Source organism: Neltuma alba, unplaced genomic scaffold (genome assembly GCF_004799145.2).
Source record: "Neltuma alba isolate B1F8T4 unplaced genomic scaffold, ASM479914v2 tig00010324_pilon, whole genome shotgun sequence".
Classification (NCBI taxonomy): Eukaryota; Viridiplantae; Streptophyta; class Magnoliopsida; order Fabales; family Fabaceae; genus Neltuma; species Neltuma alba.
In genome coordinates, this window is record NW_021635235.1 from 441,053 (window position 1) to 462,721 (window position 21,669).

Below are 21,669 nucleotides of genomic sequence, written 5' to 3' on the forward strand. Positions count from 1 at the left end.
AGTACACTTGGTGTACGTAAGAATTTCTCACAAAAAGGAGATGGGATTGGTTTGGGCCTATAAAAAAAAGGTTTGGCTACTATATGTTGTATTATACTACCTCTCTAATATAAAACTTAGAACTAATTCAAAAATTAAGAAAGTTATTAAATTACTCGATTATAACACATGCTATATGATTTCTTTAAAATACTTATATGTATCATTAGATTATATATCAATTTATAAGAGTGACAAATTATTTTGGAAAAAAATTGTAAATATAAATACTTTAAGATAGTTTATTAACTTTTTTTAATCTCTCTAAATAAATCAACAGGGTCTTATATTAAAGACGATAGATAGTAAGGGATTAAGGTTTAGATTAGATTAGATTTTCTTTTTAGGCTACAATGTCCTCAGTTCTGTCTTTTAGATTCTTTTCTAGATACAATTATTTTTTTAAAAGGATTAATTGTATACGTTTCTTTTATTTATTTTTAATAAAAAGGTTTCCTTTTTTTTTTTTAAATTTTTGTACAGAAAGTTGTTTTTATTTTTATGAGAAGATTAATATGCAAGTTTCTATAATTTTATTTTATTTTAATTAATTTTGAGGTTTTTATTAGGTTCTTATAGTTTCTTCAATTATAAGTATTGCTTCATAATTTATTAATTTCTAAGAAAAAGATGTTAATTCTTATAGTTTCTTCAATTGCTTCAAAATTTATTAATCCAAGAAATAGATGTTAACATTGTTATATATATTTAAATAAAATCAAAATAATATAAATTATTAGGAAAATCGTAAAAAAAGAACACTAAAATTTAAAAATTGTACACAAGGACCCTTTATAAAATTATTGTCAAAATCTATATTATTGTTGTCAAATACATACTAATCTTGTAACGTGTCCTTATTTGTAATTTTTCTATTTTGACGATTTTTTTCTGCGATCTTTCTTGAATTATTTGTAAGGAGATAATTATAAGTATAATAATTTTTTATTTTTATGATGATAATAAAAAATTTTACTTTATAATTTATTTTTAATTTTTTAATTTTTATTTCGTATTTTGTAATAGCTTATAAAACATTTAACATACAAAACGTTTTATATTTTATTTTATTGTATTAAAATACGTGTAATTGAAAAAATTATGAGAATCTAAAATATCAAGAATAATAAATTAAATTAAATTTCTCTATGTTCCTACATATCATCTAAACATGTAAAAAGATCACAATTAAAAAAAAAATCTAAACATGCGGGTAATTTAATTATAATTCTATGCGGTGATATGAACGGGGGTAATTATATTCGTAGGTAATTTAATTAATTTTCCCAGTTCAATTTCAAATACTAATCTTGGCCCTGAAAATCCATCACCATCCTCATTGATATATCCCAGGCACCATGCCTCAATGGGTCCCAGGTTTTCGTTATTCCGTGACGTTGTTTAAAATATTTTCATAGTTTTGGTCCGATAAGTATACGTGTTTACCAATTAAATTACCGCCAGCCTTTTCTTCTCCCACTCTCAATACAACCGCCATCTCTCTGTTGCGTCTTCATTTGATTCTTTACCTGACATTCAACACACAACTGCCATTCTTCTGAGAACCCTTTACAATTGTTTATTTGGTGTTCCTTTCTTGGTCGCTTCATTGGGTGTATATAAGGAATTCCATCAATTTTCCCAAGCTTTTCTTCCTTGGCACTTTGGGTTTTCCTTGTATGCGAAACCCTTGTTTGTGAGCTTGGGATAGATAACTAGGAAAGTTCTGCAGCTTCTGGCAATTGACGGAATTTGTTTTTAATTGACTCTATGATCGGGAAAATTACCTGCATTTGCATGTCCATTTTGAGCATAGCAATTTGAACTTTTGGTTCTCCTGTCAATCGCCTCAGGACTGGCCGTGATGGTGGAATCCGAGGATCCCAATCGTGGGGCTGATGAAACTTCCCCTGACTTGCTGAAAAACACGCCTTCTAATATTGCGAGATTGGAGGATGTGATCGAGCATTCTAAAGCAAGGCAGAAGTATCTTGCGCAGACCGGAGCCCATCTGATGGGGGCGATGTTAGGTGGTACTTTTGTAAGGTCCCATTGGCGGATAATGGTAAGTTTGTGTTTATAGTGATGCTGCATGAGTGGCAGTTTTATAGTGCTGTTGCATGACTGATAATTCAATCCGGTTCCAAAAGTGGCGTGTGATCATACCCTTCCATCTAAAGACAACAGAGTACTGAACTCTTCTGAGGTTTTAATTTGTTCATCGGTTATATCATGAGCATTAGAAGATGTGGGTGCCATTGTCTTCTTTGTTGTTGTAGTGGATGTCAATGATGATTAGAAGATGTGGCTACATCATCCTAAAGTCAAATTATCACCTTCAAAGATGATAATTTTCTTCATTAGTTAGTGCTTCATCCTCATTATCTTTGGACCACTTACTGCTATGATCAACCTCTTTCAATGAGATTACGTCAATGCTGTCATGAGGAGTAAATCTTCTCCTTGTCGCCTTATTATGTTTAGCAGTTATCAAACCGTTCACTCTTGAGGCCAAGGTTGAGTGAGTGAGTCTTCAGCACTTCACTTTGCGCCATAATTGAATCAGGACTGTTGTTCGCTAATTACTCTGTAGCATTTGCTACAACTACGTACAAATACCTGATGTGGTTCAGCTGCAGTGAATCTCTGATCTACACTAAAGTTTCTGGCAAAGTGCCAGTTGCTATAGCAGCATGTTACAAGCTATGGCATGCTATTAATAATTATGGAACCAAAAAATGCTGAAAATCAAATTGTACTTTTACGTGCTCTATACTTATGAACTGCTCATTACCATGTTAAGCTTAGAAAGGCTCTTAGAAGCATCTTTTAGGTATCATGATAAGTAAATGCCTGCTTGGTTTCAGCATCTGGTTATTAAAACCAGGCACCGCTCTTTATATCCATTATGTTATTTGGCAGAGGAAGTGTCATGGGCGAACAATTTTTTCTCCTTTTATTATGTGGTTCCAATAATGTGAAACTTGGGTATGTATTGGCTTATCGCTTTGAACATTTATAAACGAACTTATTCTTGTGTAGTCTGCAAAATTTGATAGTCTAGGACTTGTATATGAACACCTACACCTTGTATGCTAGGCTGTCTTAATACTTTGTGCATGCTGGTTTTATTATGTATCTAGAGGCATGGATGAGACTCCTACTTAAAGTCCTTTGTCTGTCATACCTCTTTAACTGTGGAAACGGAGCAATCTCAATTATTCTTGACTAGATCTTGGATCCCCTACGCCAAATACAGAATATGTATTTAATTTTACTCTGGTTTCTTGTTATTTGCACACAGTGTTGTCTGCCTCAGTCCCTTCCACGGAAATAGTGGGAAAGAGTGATTATTTTCGTTTTGGCATGAGAGATTCTTTGGCAATTGAAGCATCTTTTTTGCAGGTAAACTAACATATATTCAGATAAATTTATGCATTTCTCTTTGATATTCCCCTTTGCTAGTGCTTTGTTGTGCTCTTTAGAATTTAGATTGTGACATTCTTTCTTGTATATGAATTTGCAGAGAGAGGAAGAATTGCTTTCAAGTTGGTGGAGAGAATATGCAGAATGCAGTATTGGTCCAAGAGAAAGACAAAGTACTGATAGCAAAATAGATAAACATGGTCATGGATCTTCTAAGGGGAGTACTTGGCCATCAGAATTATATGAGATTGAGGAAGAGAGAGTTGGTGTTCCTGTAAAAGGGGGACTATATGAGGTAGCGTTTGTCTTATTTTTGTTGTTAGTTTTCTGCAGCAGTTTCAATAACATAGCATGTAGCATTTTCTTTGGAGATTGTGCCATCTGATAGCATCCAACAGAAGGACTAAATTTCTGACGAGTTTACTTCCCATATCAAGAAATTAATGAGAAGCAATTTATTGATTATGATCTGAGTAAGATATGGCCCAAGTATTTTAAAAGCTGGAACCTCTTTCTTCCTGCAAGAAATGAGGTTGTCGAACATGTGTGTGTTGGTACATTGAATACTTTAAAAATCTTGAGAAGCTAGGCTTACACTGTTTTATATTTCTTTTAAGGAAATGAAAGACTATACAAAGAATAAAATGGAGAATGTGAAATTAGATGCTTTCTTTGTTTGTGAAATAGAGGCACCAGTTCTAGATTGAGCTCCTTCAATACCTGAGACAATATTCCTACTTCCTTGCGTATATCAGAAGAAATAGAACCGCCAATTTAAAATTTAGTTCATTCTTAATTTCCCATGAGAACAACAGAAATCTTATGTGTGGATATTTTATGTTTTTCTAGCTTCCCTTGCACATTTATTGATGTAATATCCAGATCTAAACTCATTCATGTGTCTAACTTACATTTTAAGCATGTAAGGGAATGGAGATAATTATCACTTTTCCCATCAGTATATTTAGAATGTTGCTAAGTGCATATTTGAATTTGGTTTGATGCATAATTTTAAGATAATATGGTTTCTTTCTCTCTGCTCCTCTTTATATTCTCTTCAAGTGTGTGATGGTCAATTGATGCAGGTAGATTTAATAAAACGACATTGTTTCCCTGTGTATTGGAATGGAGAAAATCGACGTGTTCTAAGAGGTCATTGGTTTGCACGTAAAGGGGGTTTGGATTGGCTTCCACTCCGTGAAGATGTTGCTGAACAGTTAGAGGTTGCATATCGTAATCAGGTCTGTAAAAATAGCACAATTTCAGGATGTGCTTTTTCAAAGTTAGTGCTTTAACGCCAAATAGGTCCATAAGCAAGCATGTTATCTCTGAAAATAAGGGCCCGAATAATCTGTCTTATAGTATCCTAACATTATGATTTAAAGAACAACAAATATTTCATCTCAGAATAAAAAATATTGGGCTAAAATCATGTGGCTCACAACACTCTTATTATTTATATTTAATTCATGGGATCCACTGATTGGTATTTTTCCTGGGATCTCCTATATGCGTAGCATATTCCCTTCTAAAGAACTAGTAATCAGCAAATTATTTCTTTTATTTTCTTCTACTATTCTTATTTTCTTCTTAAGCTTAAAACAATGACATATCTACTTACTAGTTCAGGCTTCATGTGATGCGATATTGGTAACCCTTGGTTTCCTTTGTATAATAATAATGTAAATGAAGTGCTTAGAAATTCTATGGGGTAGTTAGGAAATAGTCATTAGTTAGTTAATAGCCGTTGGACTCTGCTAGTCATTAGTTTGTTAATAGCTGTTGGACTCTGCTTCCTCTATTTGTAATTGCGTTGTGATCAAGAGACTAATGTGTTGAACTTCTCAGTTTCTCCCTCTAAATTCCTCTGTTCTTCTCTCTTACACTCTAGCACCTCTTCTCTGTATTTCCCTTCCTCTCCCTGCCCTCTCCTTTCTCCATCTCTTACTTGTGTGAATTACAAACCTCCATCAGCCCCCCCCAAACCAAAAAAAAAAGAGACAAATCCCTAGTGTAGTTGCGGAGGCTACTTAGATTACATTTCACATTCTTCTTCATTTGTAGAGAAGTAGATCGGGGGTTGGGAGCCAAAACATGTTTATTCTTGTTTGTAATCTCTGTTTCGAGGGCAACAAAGATTTATGTTTGATGGGGTCTTACAGGTTTGGCATCGTAGGACGTTTCAGCCATCAGGACTTTTTGCAGCTCGTGTCGATTTGCAAGGATCAACCCCTGTATGCAATTGATTTTGAAGAAATGATTATTATTTTTATATTCATTATATTGTGTTCATTGTCAACATCTTGGCTGTCACTTTATGTCCTGTTTTGGTCATGTAGGGCCTGCATGCTCTTTTCACTGGAGAGGATGATACCTGGGAGGCCTGGCTAAATGTGGATTCTTCTGGATTTTCTAATATTGCTAGTTTCGCTGGTAATGGGATCAAGCTAAGACGTGGTTATTCCCCATCGAACTCACCAAAACCAACCCAGGTTCTCTTTCTGTCTTTCTTGAGGTTTTATTGTTTAGATAGTCATGGCATGCTACGTTACTTCTCTTTCATCTATCAGTGACTGTATATCCTTGTGAAACGCTGTTATAATTGGGTGAGGGAAAGATATTGAGGTCTGGGGTTTTGTCAACAATGCCTTGATACCTGGTAATTGAGTATAAGAATCAAAATTTGATGAACGAGGAGGCTTACATAAAGGTGGTACACTCTATGTCGATCCTTTGAATATTTTAAGGTAAACTCAAGATAATGATTGAGGATAATTTAGGCTTTTAGTAGTAATAGACTCTAAAACATTAGATTATAATATATTAGACTCTAGTTGAAGATAAGGTCTTAGTCTATTAGAAATTCCACTTGGTAGGTGTCTTTACAAAATGCAATCTTAGGGCGTTCCAATCCCCATAAGGGTCTGAGCTAAGAAGAGTTTGTATAGTTGTAATTATCTGCTGATTTTCTCTTATAGCATTTACTTTTTCTTTGAATCTAGATTTGGACTTTTGGTTTTACCTGTGTTCATTTATTTTCTATCGTATCCTCCAAACACAAGATGGCTTGATTGGGATAAATTATGGGGATGGTTAAATCTAGTAATACCCTTAAAAAAAAAAAGGGAAAATATTGTTTGTCTGACTGAATTGGATTAATAATAATGCTTTGTTGTTGATTTGTGTGCCTATAAGATTCATTTCTCTTCCTATCTCTGCTATTTTATTGATAGTTTGGATTACTCTTCTATACTATCAGGTAGTATGACTTTTGTGGAATAAGCTGTTTAGAGTCTTCTTTTAGTCAGTTGCAAACCTTAAAGGGACCGGATGGGAAAAGAGGCCATGACACTGTCAATGGATTTTGGGGAATGATTTTGTTTATGGCCTCACTTTGGTGCCCTGCGCATGTTAGGGTATCTATTTTTAAGATTTGCAGAGAGATTGGGCTGCTTTTCTCCGTGTTTGATCACTAATTTTTTTTTTCCTGTCTTAATTGTCTTTATTTCTTCAGTTCCTTTAGGGGGATGTCTTATAATCTCTGTGAAATGAGAGAGAGTTTATTGATGCATTTGATACTGAATACTAAGCTATTTGTGGAGACAGTGACATATATTTTGCTACCTACCAGCTACTCGTTACCAGTAAATACGAGTCTGTACTTAGCAACTACTCAAACCCTCTGAAGTTGGAGCATATAAATAATATGCACCAAGTTTATTACATATGTAGTTGATCCAAGAATCTCACTTTCTTTGACTTAACAAACTTAGTACCAAGAAAACCAGATCAATATTCTCCCTTATAAAATGGCAATCGACTTCTATATGTTTAGTTCTGTCATGAAATACATATTGGAAATTATATGCATTGTTGCTTGATTATTTTCCAATGTTGAACTCTTCCTCCTCACTTGTATCTCCCAAATATTTTAATGAAGTACTTCTATTTTGTTGGAAAAAAATTGTCCCACTCTTCTTTCTGAATGAAATTGCATTTTCTATTCATGAAAAAGAAAAAATTGAACATTTGTATGTTCTTCCCAGCTGGTAGAAGGGAAATTAAGACTTCTCCCTTTGTTACTAAATGTCATCATTTCAATTTCCCAGGATGAGTTGCGTCAGCAGAAGGAGGAGGAGATGGATGATTACTGTTCACAGGTATGTACTATAAAACCATTTATACATCATTATATAGGTCACAAGTTTTTATCTGCTGTTGTAAAATGAACACAGGTTTAGGAAATTGGCCTAATATTTTTGTGATAACCCCTTTGGTCCTAGATGCAGGATTCAAATAACTAATTTATAAAGATTGAGAAAATTAGTTAAGTTAGTTATTTGAAAATTAGTTAAGTTAGTTATTTTTAAGAAAATATGTGTTGGTTTCCCTAAAGTACGCCTTGAATGATTTACATTGTTTACTACTTCGTTGATGGGAAACTTCTTTAACATGTGCAATCAATAGGGAGAGTTTAGGAAAAAGTTATAAATTTGGGAGACAATATGGATTGAGATCTTATATTTAGAATTAGTGCAAATCCCTCTACTAACTCTTAAATTTAGGTCTGGAGGAGTATATGCAATAATTGACCTCAAGGAGACAATATGTAATAATGCACAATATTGAATTTAAGTAGTTTTGATGTTTTCTGGTAGAAATAAAAATAAACTTTTGCAATCTGTTTTTCTGAGTAAATATTTGGGAAAACATAATCTATAGTGAAAAAGAATAGCTATTCCAGTGGTGGTATTTCCATATATACTTCTTCCGTGATATTCTCTCTTTCTTCAATCTCTGCATAATTCTTATATCAATAAAAAGTAACTTATCATAAGAAAATGGGACATAGGTCTTAGCCCAACTATTTGCTGCTAACCGCGGCCTGTGCCATTGATGCTAACGACCGGCTAGTAGCATGGCTGCCCAGTATTCCTCTGAAAAGTAGCGTGTGAGAGAAAGAGAGCATATGAGCAGCAGCTGCCAGACATTGCCTCCAAAGAGGCAGTGGTAATAATTTTTCTTGGAGAGTCATGAGCAAGTACAAGCATGTTTTCCCTTAATCTGAGTTAGACAATGTTAAATGAGATGAGAGTATACAACTCAATTTGTAGTCTCTATGTGAATAGATCTACATATGTAGTTATCAGTGTTCTACAGTCTTTTCTTTCTCCTTTCCCTTTCCAATGTGAAAATGCGACATACATTTGAATCTTCTGAAGCCTTCTTGTCAACTGGACTATTCCCCCCCCCCCCCCCGGGGACACAAGGAACTGTTCTGCTTTTAGTAGTTTCAGAAAATAGTTTGATTCCTGAACCTGCTTGAATGAGTTATATGACAATAACTAATTGTAGGTCCCTGTTCAACACTTGGTATTTATGGTTCATGGGATTGGGCAAAGGTTGGAAAAGTCTAATTTGGTGGATGATGTGGCCAATTTTCGGCATATTACAGAAACTCTGGCAGAGCAGCACCTTACTTCACACCAACGTGGCACTCAAAGGGTCCTCTTTATCCCATGTCAGGTATCTAATATTTGGTATTTCTTCCCTTCCTCTTGGTTTGTATGTTTTTAAGCTTTTAATGAATTTTTTTTTCTTATTTTCTGCAATGCAAAGGTTACTTCCTACCTGTAAGGACACTTGCCGGCTTGCCGCAGTTTCCCCTTTCTATAAAATTGAACATTTTCTTACCTTATTATCCTCCCACACTTTGGCACATTCTCTACTGTTTAGCTTTTAGATACATTTTAAGGGACTAAGTGAGCTAGCCTACAGATAGCAACTTTGCAAGAGGGCATTCTACCTTCTGAAAGACTTGCTGTGTTCTTTTTATATTTAAATTTAAATATCTATTAATGTGAATAATAAACAGAACGAAGAAAATTCCTTAATATTTTTTCATAACATTGTTTCAAGAAAATTCCTTATATTTTTTCATAACACTGTTCCGATGTGCATGCAAGGCAGAGGCTCGTAGGAGTTAATATAACAATGACAAATTTATTCCTATTAATTAGAAATTATTCTAACATATTAAGACAAATATATGCAGAATATCGTGACAGTTTATTTGAGGGAAATGACTAAAGAAGATGATAGTGTAATTAAAATAAATGTTTATTCATAAATATAAGGACACTTATAGTTTGGCACCAACCGGACCCTGTGGGGCAAGAAATATGATTCCTTTCTCATCCTCTCTCTGAGGAATGCGGGAAGGAGATCAAAGAGTGGTACAATCGCTTAAATGAAGGCAACGTGCCAGGAAAGAAAGTGCTTACCACAAAATACCAACAAGACGATGAGAATTCCCCTTAGGAAGAGTTTATCCCTTATCACAAGGATAACTCCAAATATTGGGCCCTGGATGGAACAGTTCTCACAGGGTAATTTGGGAATTTTTGCTTGAGTTCTAACTACTATGGATTTGTTATCTGGGAATCAATTGACTTGAAGCTTTTATTGCCAACAGGAGACTAGTATGAGAATGTAGATTTCCTGATATCTTGGATGGTACATTGAAGTTTTAAAGAAACAATAATACTCATGGTCGCATGAAAAACATACTATAGTTCTATGATTATTCATCCTTTTATTGTTGAACCCTTTTTTCTTTCTGAACACACATTGGTATATGCAATTGGTTGCTTATGATGCAGAATATTGAATATCTGTTTCTTTTCTTATTGTTTCCTTATGTTTATTACATTTATTTAGATTAATTAATATCTAATTGCATATCAACAGTGGAGAAAAGGATTGAAGCTTAGTGGTGAAAGTGCCGTTGAGAAAATAACCTTGGATGGAGTACGGGGACTGCGAGTCATGCTAAGCGCTACAGTTCATGATGTGTTATATTATATGAGCCCAATCTACTGTCAAGACATAATTGACTCGGTAATGCATGCATCATATGTTATACATTGTTTCCTACATTTTCTTTTTAAACTATATATATTGAACTTTGTTATTTCAAGCATCTATTTTCTATTGGGAGCCAGCTACTTCACCATCTCTCACATGCCTCCTTCAAAACTCATTCCCTGTTGCTAGCAAGTTTTAGCTCATTCACCACCTAATTTCTAAATGAATGCCATCTGAGTTTTGGAAAGTTATGATTATATTACATCGGTGAACATTGTTAATGTTTATCGAATATTTTTATTGATCTGACTGATTTCAAAATATATACTTTCAGTCTTTGTGGCTTTAAGGCAAAACTAGCGAAGGGGTTGATTTTGAATGGGGGGCCATAACTGAGGCTAGTGATTTTGGGAAATGCTATATGTATATTTTGGTCAAAAGTGAGATACTAGTTGCTCGTTACTTACACTGGCTACTTCGCATCACTAAGCAGGTCGTCCACCCGAACTTTTCTCATTGGAAAATTAATTAGTCCCTATAGTTTACATGCATGTCCAAGTAAGTCCTATGCTGTTAAATTTGTGAGCAAAGAACCCAGAAAAATAATTCTCTCAATTGTTTAAAGAAGAATACACGACTCCTTAAAAGTTAGGTAACAGCAGACTTGCTACTCAATACTTAGGAACAAGGGAAAATGTCAGACGTATAAAGCAATCTAAATGAGAAAATATCATGCCTACAAATCAGGGATAAAACATATAATCACAAATTGCCAACAAATATTTAGATAAAACTAGACTAAGTGGGGACAAATTTTGCCAATGCTCTCCTTTAAATTGGAGAATAGATGTTCAGCATCCCTAGCTTGCAACTTAGTTCTCCAAACCTTTTTCTTGAGAGTTCTTTCAAAAGAAAATCTGGAACTTGCATGTTGATGGATATTTGTGATTGGTCTGTTATAGCTGATTCTATTTTCTCCTTTTTAAATTGACAGTCTATCAGAACATGTACGGTCTTATCATGTTTTATAGGACATTTGGCGATGCCAATAGTGGCTGTGTTGGTACACCAAACTTTCATGGGGGATTGGACTCCAATCTTCCATTCAACTAGTAAAGCTATGCCGTGATATTCAGCTTTTGCATTGCTGCTTGCTACTACTAGGGTTTTACTCCTCCAAATGATAAGGTTCCCCTTTGTGCAGTACCCATTTGTTGACCTACTATTGGTGATTGAACTTACCTAATTTTCACCGGTGTTAACCTCAGCTCCTACTGGTCTTTCTTTCTTAAAGAATAAACCTTTTTTCCAGTTGCGTTTTATGGGTACCTGAGAATTTGAATGTTTCTTCCATACACTCCTTGGTCTAGCTACTTCCATTCCAAGGAAATATCTCAAGCTTTCCCAATTCATTGAATCAAATTCTGCAGCCAAAGATCTTCTTAAATGACTTATTCGCTCAAGATCATCTACTAGAATGACCATATCATTCACATATACAATTAAGACTGATAACTTGCTACTATGTGTGTACCTTATAAACAAATTGTGGGAATATTGTGCATTAATTGTAAATATCAGTTAGTATATAGTCTTTATTGGAATTTATTAGTATTTACGGGACTTTGAGGTTTTATCCCCCCTTGATGTATATATATTTTTTCTCGTAACTCACTATCACAAGAAATAAGAAAAAAACACATTTCTTCTCTCAATTATTCTACACAAAGTTGGTCCATTTGACACTGGATATAGTTGCTTTGCTACTCTGTTTAATACCATAGATATATTTGTGCAGCCTCTATTTATACTTCTTTGCTACCCTAGTGAACATCTCCATGTATACTTCTTTCTCCAAGCCTTTATTTAGGAATTCGTTTTTGGTATTTAGATGATGTAGTGGCCAATCTAAATTTGCTGCTAATGAGAGGATTTTGATGATGTTGAACTTTGCAAATAGAGCAAAAGTCCCTTGGTAGGCCAAGCACAGGTTGTGAATAACACCCTTTATTATTGCATCTTACATCACATAAGTCCTGCTCACAGGCCATGAAAGGATATAAATCGACCAAGTTGTGAAATTTTATGATTATTGCAGGCTTAAATAATTTGCAAACCATAAATACTGCTCTTGGATGACCCCTCAAAACTTAACAGTGGAAATTGCTTGGAATTGTACAAAACCGAATAGTGAGCATATTTATTAACGTACTAAATACATGATAAAATTCATTGTATCTCAAAGGAATTGGTCAAGTTAGAAAAATGAGATTTTATCCCATCGGACAAAGTTGATTAGAATAATATTTCTTTTGACTCATCAATGTACACTTTTGTAGGTATCAACCCAACTAAATCGGCTGTATTTGAAGTTTCTCAAACGCAATCCAGGATATGAGGGAAAGGTGCTTGTCAAAAACATTGGATCATTGGCTGAATTTTGTGAATTTTAATTTTCTACTTTTATGATCGCCTGTTTTTGCTGCATGTTGTGTAGGTTTCAATATATGCTCATTCTCTGGGAAGTGTGCTTTCCTATGATATTCTTTGCCATCAAGAAAATCTGTCCTCTCCGTGTCCAATTGATTCAATGTATAAGGAACATTATGAGCATGAAAATCCTCTTCTCACTGTGAAGGATCATCGTTCTGGGAGCTACTCATCAAGTCTTCAGAATGATATGATGAGCATAGCAAGTCTGTCTGATGAAAAAATGACTGCCAATCCGACCCCTTTAGAAATGGAGGCACAATATTCTGGGGACTCCTCGCTTTTATGTCCTGCTTTACCAATTGTACACAAATATGCTATGGAACATGACACTCAGAAACCAGAGCATGAGAGTGATGTTCATGATTTCCTTGCTGATTTGGGTAATGCACCTCATGAGAAAACTGAAGCATTATTGAAGACCGAGAATATGAAGGCCAGGATTCCTGCTGATGGTTTGGAGAGATTGAATGAAGAGGAACATGAGAATATAAGCAACAAGGATGAAGTAATCAGAATGCTCAGGGAAGAGGTGAAGTAACAATTTCTACTATTTTTCTTAGTAATCTAAATAACCATGAACTTGTTAATATATATATATATAAATTGCTGATAATTGATAGTTTCCGTCATTTAGGTTAATTCATTGAAAACCAAGCTTGTGGAACTTGAATCACATGGTAGCAGCCAGCATTCAAAAGAAGACCTAGGTTCTGGTAGCTACTAGTGTTCTCTATAAATTTGAATATATATGGTGAATGATTTATACGGTCATCTGACTTCTAATTTTTGATTGTATGACAAAGACCAAAAAATAAAACGTTGCATGTGTATGCCAGGGAAACACTCATATGAGAAGTTGCCTTCAGCAGAAGATGCACCAAAGAGTTACACCCCTTATATCAAATACACAAAGCTCCAATTCAAGGTATAAGGAGAAAAAATTGTTATCTGGTGTGTACAGATCTTTAAAGATTTACATTTTGCTTGTAGTTTTTTAAAAATCTAATTTGTCGCAAAATATGGATCATTTTTTAAAAAAATTATGCTGTAATCATTTCCTGTCTTGCTCATACGATTGAAATGCTTATATTGCAGGTTGATACATTCTTTGCTGTTGGTTCCCCTCTTGGAGTGTTTCTTGCCCTTCGTAATATCCGTATTGGCATTGGTAGTAATTTCTAAGTGACTTGTTAATGTTCCTTTCATTTTTCAATTATTGCACATCGTATGCTTTTAGAAGCCAGAATTTATATGTTCAGATGTAGTTTTCCACATTTTGGCACTCCGCGTTTATATTTTCCCTGAGGACCTTGCCAGTAATGTGCAATTCCTGTACTATCATGGCTTTTAAAATTTTAAACGGTGGGCTATAAAGTATGTTAAGCTTAAAGAGATTATGTTGGAGGATGTTAAGGGGAATAATTGATCAATTATGAAATATCTGCAAGTTCCTAAACTCATATTTCAAGGAATGATATTGGCTCACATAACTCGAGGCTCAACGAGCAAGTATAATCCTATCCCTGAAGTCTTTATTCAAATCCTCCGTTATACACAAATTCTCAGTTATATATCTGAAATTGCCCCTGTTGTCCCAAATTTTTTAAATTATAATAACTTCACAATAATTAAAAAAAAAAAGTCTTGTTATACTTCATTAGATTCATAGTGAATGGATTTTATCCTTTTGGGTGATTTTGTAGAATTTAAGAGGTATAACTAGAATCAGCTTTGTCCATGTTTGCTTCCAAAATTTACTTGTTTTATTTCCAAAAGGCATTGTTTGAATTTAAGTATTTTATGTTCTTTTCCACTTATTCCAGGAAGAGGCCAAGAATATTGGGGGGAGGAGAATATAATTGAACAGATGCCAGCATGCCGCCAGATGTTCAACATTTTTCACCCCTATGATCCAGTGGCTTACAGGTATGTCAAAATTATCACCACGATGCACTCCCTCTTTTGTTTAATATCAATAGACATCGCACCAGAGTCCTACATTGGTAGCCATAAGTAATCCCTGTAGTACCTAAGCGACATGGTTATTCACTTTACAAGACTGTTTTTTAAGAGTGGGCGTGCCATCCATGCTTCATTTATCTTCACCATGTGTGGGACCTCATAACCTAATATCTTCGCGTCAGTGATTTTCTTTGTACATTTCATTCCCCACCTTATGTTTATTCACTTGCTTCCGTTTTTCAATATGCTCTTAAAACATCTCAAGAACAACAGAATTGCTGCAGAACGAAGTGTGAATAATTATTGTTGAAGGAACCACAAAAAAATGCTGGAAGCAATGAACTCCTTGTTTCTGTTATTCATACACGACTGGAAATGATACATACTATTACTAAATGAGCTCCATTTTTTATATTCTCTTTTGTCTCTCCTGTTCACTGCCTTTCAATCTTGTATATTACCAAAATGCTCAGCATCTATTTCTACTGCAGGGTAGAGCCACTTGTATGTAAAGAATATATCAGCAAACGACCTGTTTTGGTACCCTATCACAGAGGAGGAAAGAGGTTGCATATCGGATTCCAGGTTGGAAAATTTTGATGCTACTATTTGACTGTATTGGTCTGTCTTTTCTATTCCTTAATCTGTTTAGTATGCGGTGTAGGAATTTACTGAAGACTTGGCAGTTCGCACAGAGACAATAATGAATCATCTAAAATCTGCAAGGGTGAGTTTGTTTTTATTTGTGATAAAAGAATTATGTACAATTCTGTTAGTTTTATTTTTATAATACAGTTAGGTAACATTTGAAAGAAAGGCAAATATTGTGAGAGATTGCATTTTATAACTTATATTACTAGACAGTTTTTAAGACAATTTTGGTAGACTTTGAAGCTTTGAAAGAAAATAACATCAGCTGACGCCAAGCAAGCAGGCAGCAGCCATGATTAAGGGATGAAAACCTTTCTTGGTATGGGTAAAAGATCAGAACATATATTTCAATGGCTTTGGATTGGATTTCCTATTAATCTGGATTTATTCAAAAATATTAGTGAGAAACCCTCTAGCCTTTGAGTGGATAGAGATGCTCCACCAAAAACCAAATTCTTCCTTCCCCTTCCTCAAAAATCCCCTCACAATATATCCCCTTCTAACTTACTTTGTCTATCAGCCAGTTAACCCATTTTGTCCAAGATGCTGCATAATTAGGTACATGCTTCCTTTTTTCTTGGTTCATTTAGAATGGTTAGCTCGCAGGACTAGATCTCTTCTACTTGCTTCTGCTAGAGGCCTTGTGCTTACACACGGCCTCATCTTTGTTGGTCAAGTCAAGCTTGTATATTGAATATACCTTCTTCAGTCTATTACAAAAATCTGGTAAAGGCCTGGGGTTCCTGAAAGCGATCCCATCTTTTAACTTCCCCGCATAATATTGCCATGCCTTGTATTGTCTCCTATTTTGTCAGATAGTGATCCAATGAGATGAAATTCAACTTTATTAGAGAGACTATAGTGTTGTATTTTCTCGTTTTTATGCAGGTAAAGATCCTTTCCGTCTGTCAGTCAAAGACAACAGAGAGTATAGAAGGTAGGGGAATTAAATCCACTTTATTTTCTTGGTTTTTCTTGTAATTTTGTTTCCTGTGCTTTTCTTTCTTGGGCAAATGGCAATTTAGGACCTATGACTTGCATTAAGGATCTTAACAATCAATATTCCTTTCATTGATCGGGAAAAAAGAAAAAAGAGAGAGAGAAAAATTGCCGTTGTTTTGTAAATAGTACCATTAGTGGTTTCGAAAGTTGCCATCTAGTCTTTCAGATGTTACATGGTGTTTTCATTTAGAAGTAACTACAAATTTTATATATCCTTGTAACATTTGGAAATTAGGTTATAAATTTAAGGACTCTGGGAGGTGACTTCAAGAAGAATCAACGTTGCCTTATTTTTTGGCCATTTACGAAAATTGAGTTTGATGGGTTTTAGGTATTACTGGTTCTGTTCTGGCAAAATGATGAAGATGGTGATCATTGGGATGCTTTTTTGGCTTTGTGTTACAATTTAGCGTTATTTTCGTTGTTGTCTATTTTTTTTAGGAGCATTTCCTGCCTATCTTCAATTCTCTCTGCAGGAACCTTTAATTTATGAACTAAATGAGATAGGCTAAATAATATCGGGGAATATTATATGAAGTAGCAATGCTGTTGGAAAAATACCTTCTAGTTCTAGATTCATCGTCATGACTTTTTCTCTTGTTTGACATTAAAAGTGCTATGTTTATATGTATTGAAATGTTTATAAATTATAAATGTAACATGACACATTAATTTTTACTTCATTTATGTGAGACCTTATGTATACACTGATTTCCACCCATTTTTAGATGCAGTTATCATTTCAATAATACTCACAATTAAATCTTGCTGTTTTCTCATCATTTTAATATTTTTCCTTGCAAATTTTTTCTTGTATTATGTGTCTACTTGAGTACTTTTTCATACAAGTGAACCTATGGTGTTGGTCTGGAGTCCTCTCCCAAAAGCTAGCTATTAAAATGGGAAAATCAACTGCTCAAATACCCTATAGAGCATCACATATTGCTTAATGTGAGATTTAAGCATCTTATACTCCATTAGTTTCCATCAATTGGCCTCATTAGGCGTGCAAACACCCTAGCAACTTCACTCTACAACAGTTAGCTTCCTCTGTCAGATCGCACTACAGTAAGATCTTGCCTGAAATCTGTCCAGACCAATTGATAGACACACTAGATGGGGACTGGCTGGGTATCCCTACACTAAAAGCAAGAAATTGGGATGGAAAAGATGACTAAAATACATCACAGAGCATTCTATACTAGCTTCCCATGCTGCCTAGTCTCAATCAACTAAAAAAATGTAGCCAACAGGGATTACAGAGTCCTTGATCTCCCCTCTTGGGGAGTTTTAAATTGATTTCCTGTTTCTTTGTAAATAACCAACTTTGTAATCATGAGGTATTGATGTCTAGCTCTTGCTGGATTTTGATTTTTCCCGTAATCTTCCTTCCACTGGCCAAACACAAGGAACAATGTTCTTATATTTTTCTATCCTTCTCCTATAAATACTTGTACCCATCGTTTGTAATTTATTTACTGCACTATTCAAAATTGCCTATTCTGCTCGGCATGTGTGTAATTATGCTTCTGCTTCATTGATAATCTTGTGTTGGATACATGGTTTCTTTTTTTGGTTTATTATAGAACTATAATGAGCCAATTGTTCTTTTGAATTGTATGTTTTAACTTTCCCAAGATGTTGCAGGAGACAATTCTGAAGAGGAAGAAACATATGGATGTCTTATGATGGAGAGGTTAACAGGAAGCAAAGGAGGACATATTGATCATATGCTTCAGGTTAGCAGTTAAACCAATTCGCTCTTCAACTCAATCCAACACCCTGGTGTCCGAAAATAGAACCACTGCTCAAAATTACAAAGTCCATAACAGTCTATATTATTTTGGCGTTCAAAACTACACTTACAAGTGTAGTTTTGAGTATAAAAATTTATATTTTTCCTTTTGATAGAATTGTATTGTGACAGTATTTTTATGCAGGATAAAACCTTTGAGCATCCATATCTGCAGGCCATTGGATCACATACGTAAGTGCTTTATGAAATTTTTGTTAAGCTATCGTAAACAACTAATATCTTCAGCACGCATCTTCATCTTTTTTACAGTCCAAAGTTCAACGACCAAAGTTTCTGGAAAAACTCCGGAAAAATCGCATAAGTTGTGGCCATTCATCTAATCACAGTGAAACATATAACAACAGAATGAAAATTGCTGCAATCTCCATAAGGTTTCACAGAGCATGAAAACACCAAAATTCGACAAACAGTTCTATTCTTGATGCTCGGGCAATGGTTTAGGGTTTCCTAAAAAGAAAAAAAAAAATCAGTTTGGTTTACTTAATTTTCATTTCATTTTTTTTCATTTGTAACAAGATGAATGCTTTGTAATTTTTATTTTGAGACTAACTGGTATTAAGAATTTAGTCAAGCCTTGTTAGAAATATAATTACATGTAGTGCTCCCAAACACAAAAAGGTACAAGTCATTGTTTTGAGATAGCATTGTACACTTAGCTGTTATTTAATAGTATTGGCATGACTTGTCAGCCTCGGGAACAATTTTATGCGGAGAGAGTTTGGGGTATGGTACATATAGAACATCCTCACACCAAGATTAGCTATCACAGCTTTGTCAGAGCCGAGCATAAGCTTAACACCACAAGTCCGTACAAGATGGAATAATGCCATTCTTTTGAGAGATTTAGAAATGTGAGGATGTGAAATTGCTATGATTTGATTGGTATGAGGTGCCATCCCAAAATGGTAATATTCTATGCTTCGTCGTATGGGATATTTAATGCTGCTTGACATCTATGTTACCCTTGGTCAGGATATCAGTGTACCAAAATGCCTGTTTAATCTTTAGCTTATGACTGAAATTTGTTTAATCTTTAGCTTATGACTGAAATTTATGTTTCCTCTTACTGGGCCGTAGCTGAGTTTGGCTTTTTCCTTGTAGTACACAATGAAGAGCTAACTAGTCCGTCCCAAACTTATGTTATTCAACATCTTGGCCGAGTCCTAACTTTCATGAATATTTCTTTGGTGGACAGGAACTATTGGAGAGATCATGATACTGCTCTTTTTATCCTGAAACACTTGTATCGAGAAATGCCCGAAGAGCCTAACTCATCTGTGAAATCTAGTGATGGCAAAAAGAATGAGATAGATTCTGCTGGTTGGATTGATCCAAGAGAGAATGTTGAGGAAGAACTTCCTTTGACGTTCGCTGACAATACCAGAGTCAGAAACTTCTCAAGGAAAGCCAAAAAGGTTATGAAATAGCACCTTTTGCAGGTGACTTCCACTTCTCTCTATTTTCTGTGCAGATTTTATCTTGGATTAGATTTTCCGTCTTTCCACTCCTAACGCTCAGGATGGGTGTTTCATACCTCTGCATGACGTAATGGAGATTGTGTAGTACATTAAGAGGGTGTACATTAGAAAGGATTCTTCATCTAACTTAGGGCTATTTCTCTTGGTTGATGAGTATAGAGTTTTCTAAGTCCACGTTAATGTACATAACTAGAAGAACAACTGTGTAATGTTATTCCAAATAATACAAGCTGTATAGTTCCAAAAAAGATTGGACGTTTTAAATAGTTTGACTTTCTTTTTTTCCCAGAATTTCAAGTTATTGTGTTGGATGGTATGAATGCCTCTTTTTTCTCTTTCCGAATGCCTTCTATCCTCTCCTCCTCCTCTTCTACCCCGTTGGTTGCTATAATAGTTTCCATTCCTCTCTTTTACCCCTGAATGCTTTCTGTTTAGAAAAGAAAAGGAAGAAAGAAACAATACCCTCTTTGGTTTGATTGCATGTGAGAGAATTATTTATAATCCCTGATGCATTCCCCCATTCCTTTTGTTTTGTTGGTCCAAGATAAAGGAGATTACAATATGTAAAGAAAATTATCTCAACTGCTACTGCCATACCATCATTAGGAAAAACTCCGAGAGGAAAGAAGACTCGAATATTATACCCGGGGGGGGGGGGAATCAAAGACACTCATGGGTAAGGCTGCCAAAGAAATTGTCCCCTTTTTTTTAATTAAAAAACAGTTTATTGTTTAGCCAACCGGAGTGAGAAGTTGAGAAGCCCAGACCCAACAGCCAACGAAAAGAAAGCCGATAGAATACAACAGGGAAGGAGAAAGAAAGCCCTACGGATACCAACAAGATGTTCGGTGAAATGGTAAATGATCTTATTATGGAAGAAAATATAAGTTTAAATTCTGAAAAACACACTTGTTCCTGACCTAATAGAAATTAGTCTTAAATTTAAAATGACTTGAAAATTCTCTAAGTTATGGAAAAAAAAGAAAAAAGGCCAATGTACGGAGTCATATAGTAGAAAAACAAGCCAATAGTCCGCGCCAAGCTTGTGAGTTGCACAACCGTGACCAAAATCTAAGCACATGAACTCGATGGAGTACTATTTAATATATCAGGGCTGTGTTTCATGCCATTAGTTTATCGATCATCGCGCTTTAAGATACTGTAGATGCTTATGGTCATAGAAGATTGGAAGCTTACATTTGAATGATTCTGACTAGGCTGAATAGTATCGCGTGAAACTAGGAAACTGTAATGGATTCATAGAAATGGCTATGCCTACGCTTTACTAAGTCTGACCAATCAAATAGGTATGAGCTGTAATTTTCCTCATATATTCATTAATCTATTACCGTCAGTCTCTACATTTAGTAAAGTCACCTGATTTTGGCACGTCATTTAACCTCGATAATGATATTATATTTATACATAACTTCCCTTTCTTTTGACCTACATATAACGGGTGACAATTCCATTTGTTTTTAACACTGCCTCAATTTTGCTTTTGATTCATTTTATTAAGATAAAATTATACTATTGATATCTCAGTTTGATCTCTTAATTTTAAAAAGTAAACATTTAGTCCTCTAATCGTATAATTAATCATTAATCTCAGTTCATAATTATTGTATAACAATCATTGTTATTTTAAATAACTAATTTGAAATTTCAATATTACTAATTTTCGGTATTACGTTAAGATTAAATAACTAAAAAGACAATTTATAAATTATATTGAAAGGAATAAATGAAACCTTACCTGAAGTTAAATGACTAAATATGCATCCCCCCCAAAGGATGATTACCCTTTTAGATTGTAACAAGGTTTTCTATGAAATTATAAGGATATGATATAAATACATTAAATAACAGTAAGATTAATCTATTTTGTATCTCCATCCCATTTTTACTTATCACTTCATTTCTTCTAAATTACTA

At 34.7% G+C, this 21,669-nt stretch overlaps 1 protein-coding gene across 1 annotated transcript; it reads left to right on the plus strand.

Annotated features, from left to right (window-relative positions):
• The first annotated feature begins 1,536 nt into the window (after positions 1 to 1,536).
• Positions 1,537 to 20,070, plus strand: LOC114755724 (phospholipase SGR2-like). The gene is given in 22 exon segments (XM_028944588.1): positions 1,537 to 2,036; positions 2,039 to 2,104; positions 3,344 to 3,444; positions 3,566 to 3,760; positions 4,551 to 4,706; positions 5,628 to 5,699; positions 5,805 to 5,957; positions 7,575 to 7,625; positions 8,821 to 8,991; positions 10,216 to 10,365; positions 12,672 to 12,737; positions 12,830 to 13,354; positions 13,460 to 13,538; positions 13,662 to 13,750; positions 13,921 to 13,993; positions 14,649 to 14,751; positions 15,279 to 15,372; positions 15,452 to 15,514; positions 16,327 to 16,375; positions 18,088 to 18,179; positions 18,381 to 18,427; positions 19,452 to 20,070. Coding segments are annotated over 22 exon segments (2,760 nt in total). The 5' UTR covers positions 1,537 to 1,903; the 3' UTR covers positions 19,684 to 20,070.
• Positions 20,071 to 21,669: the final 1,599 nt, after the last annotated feature.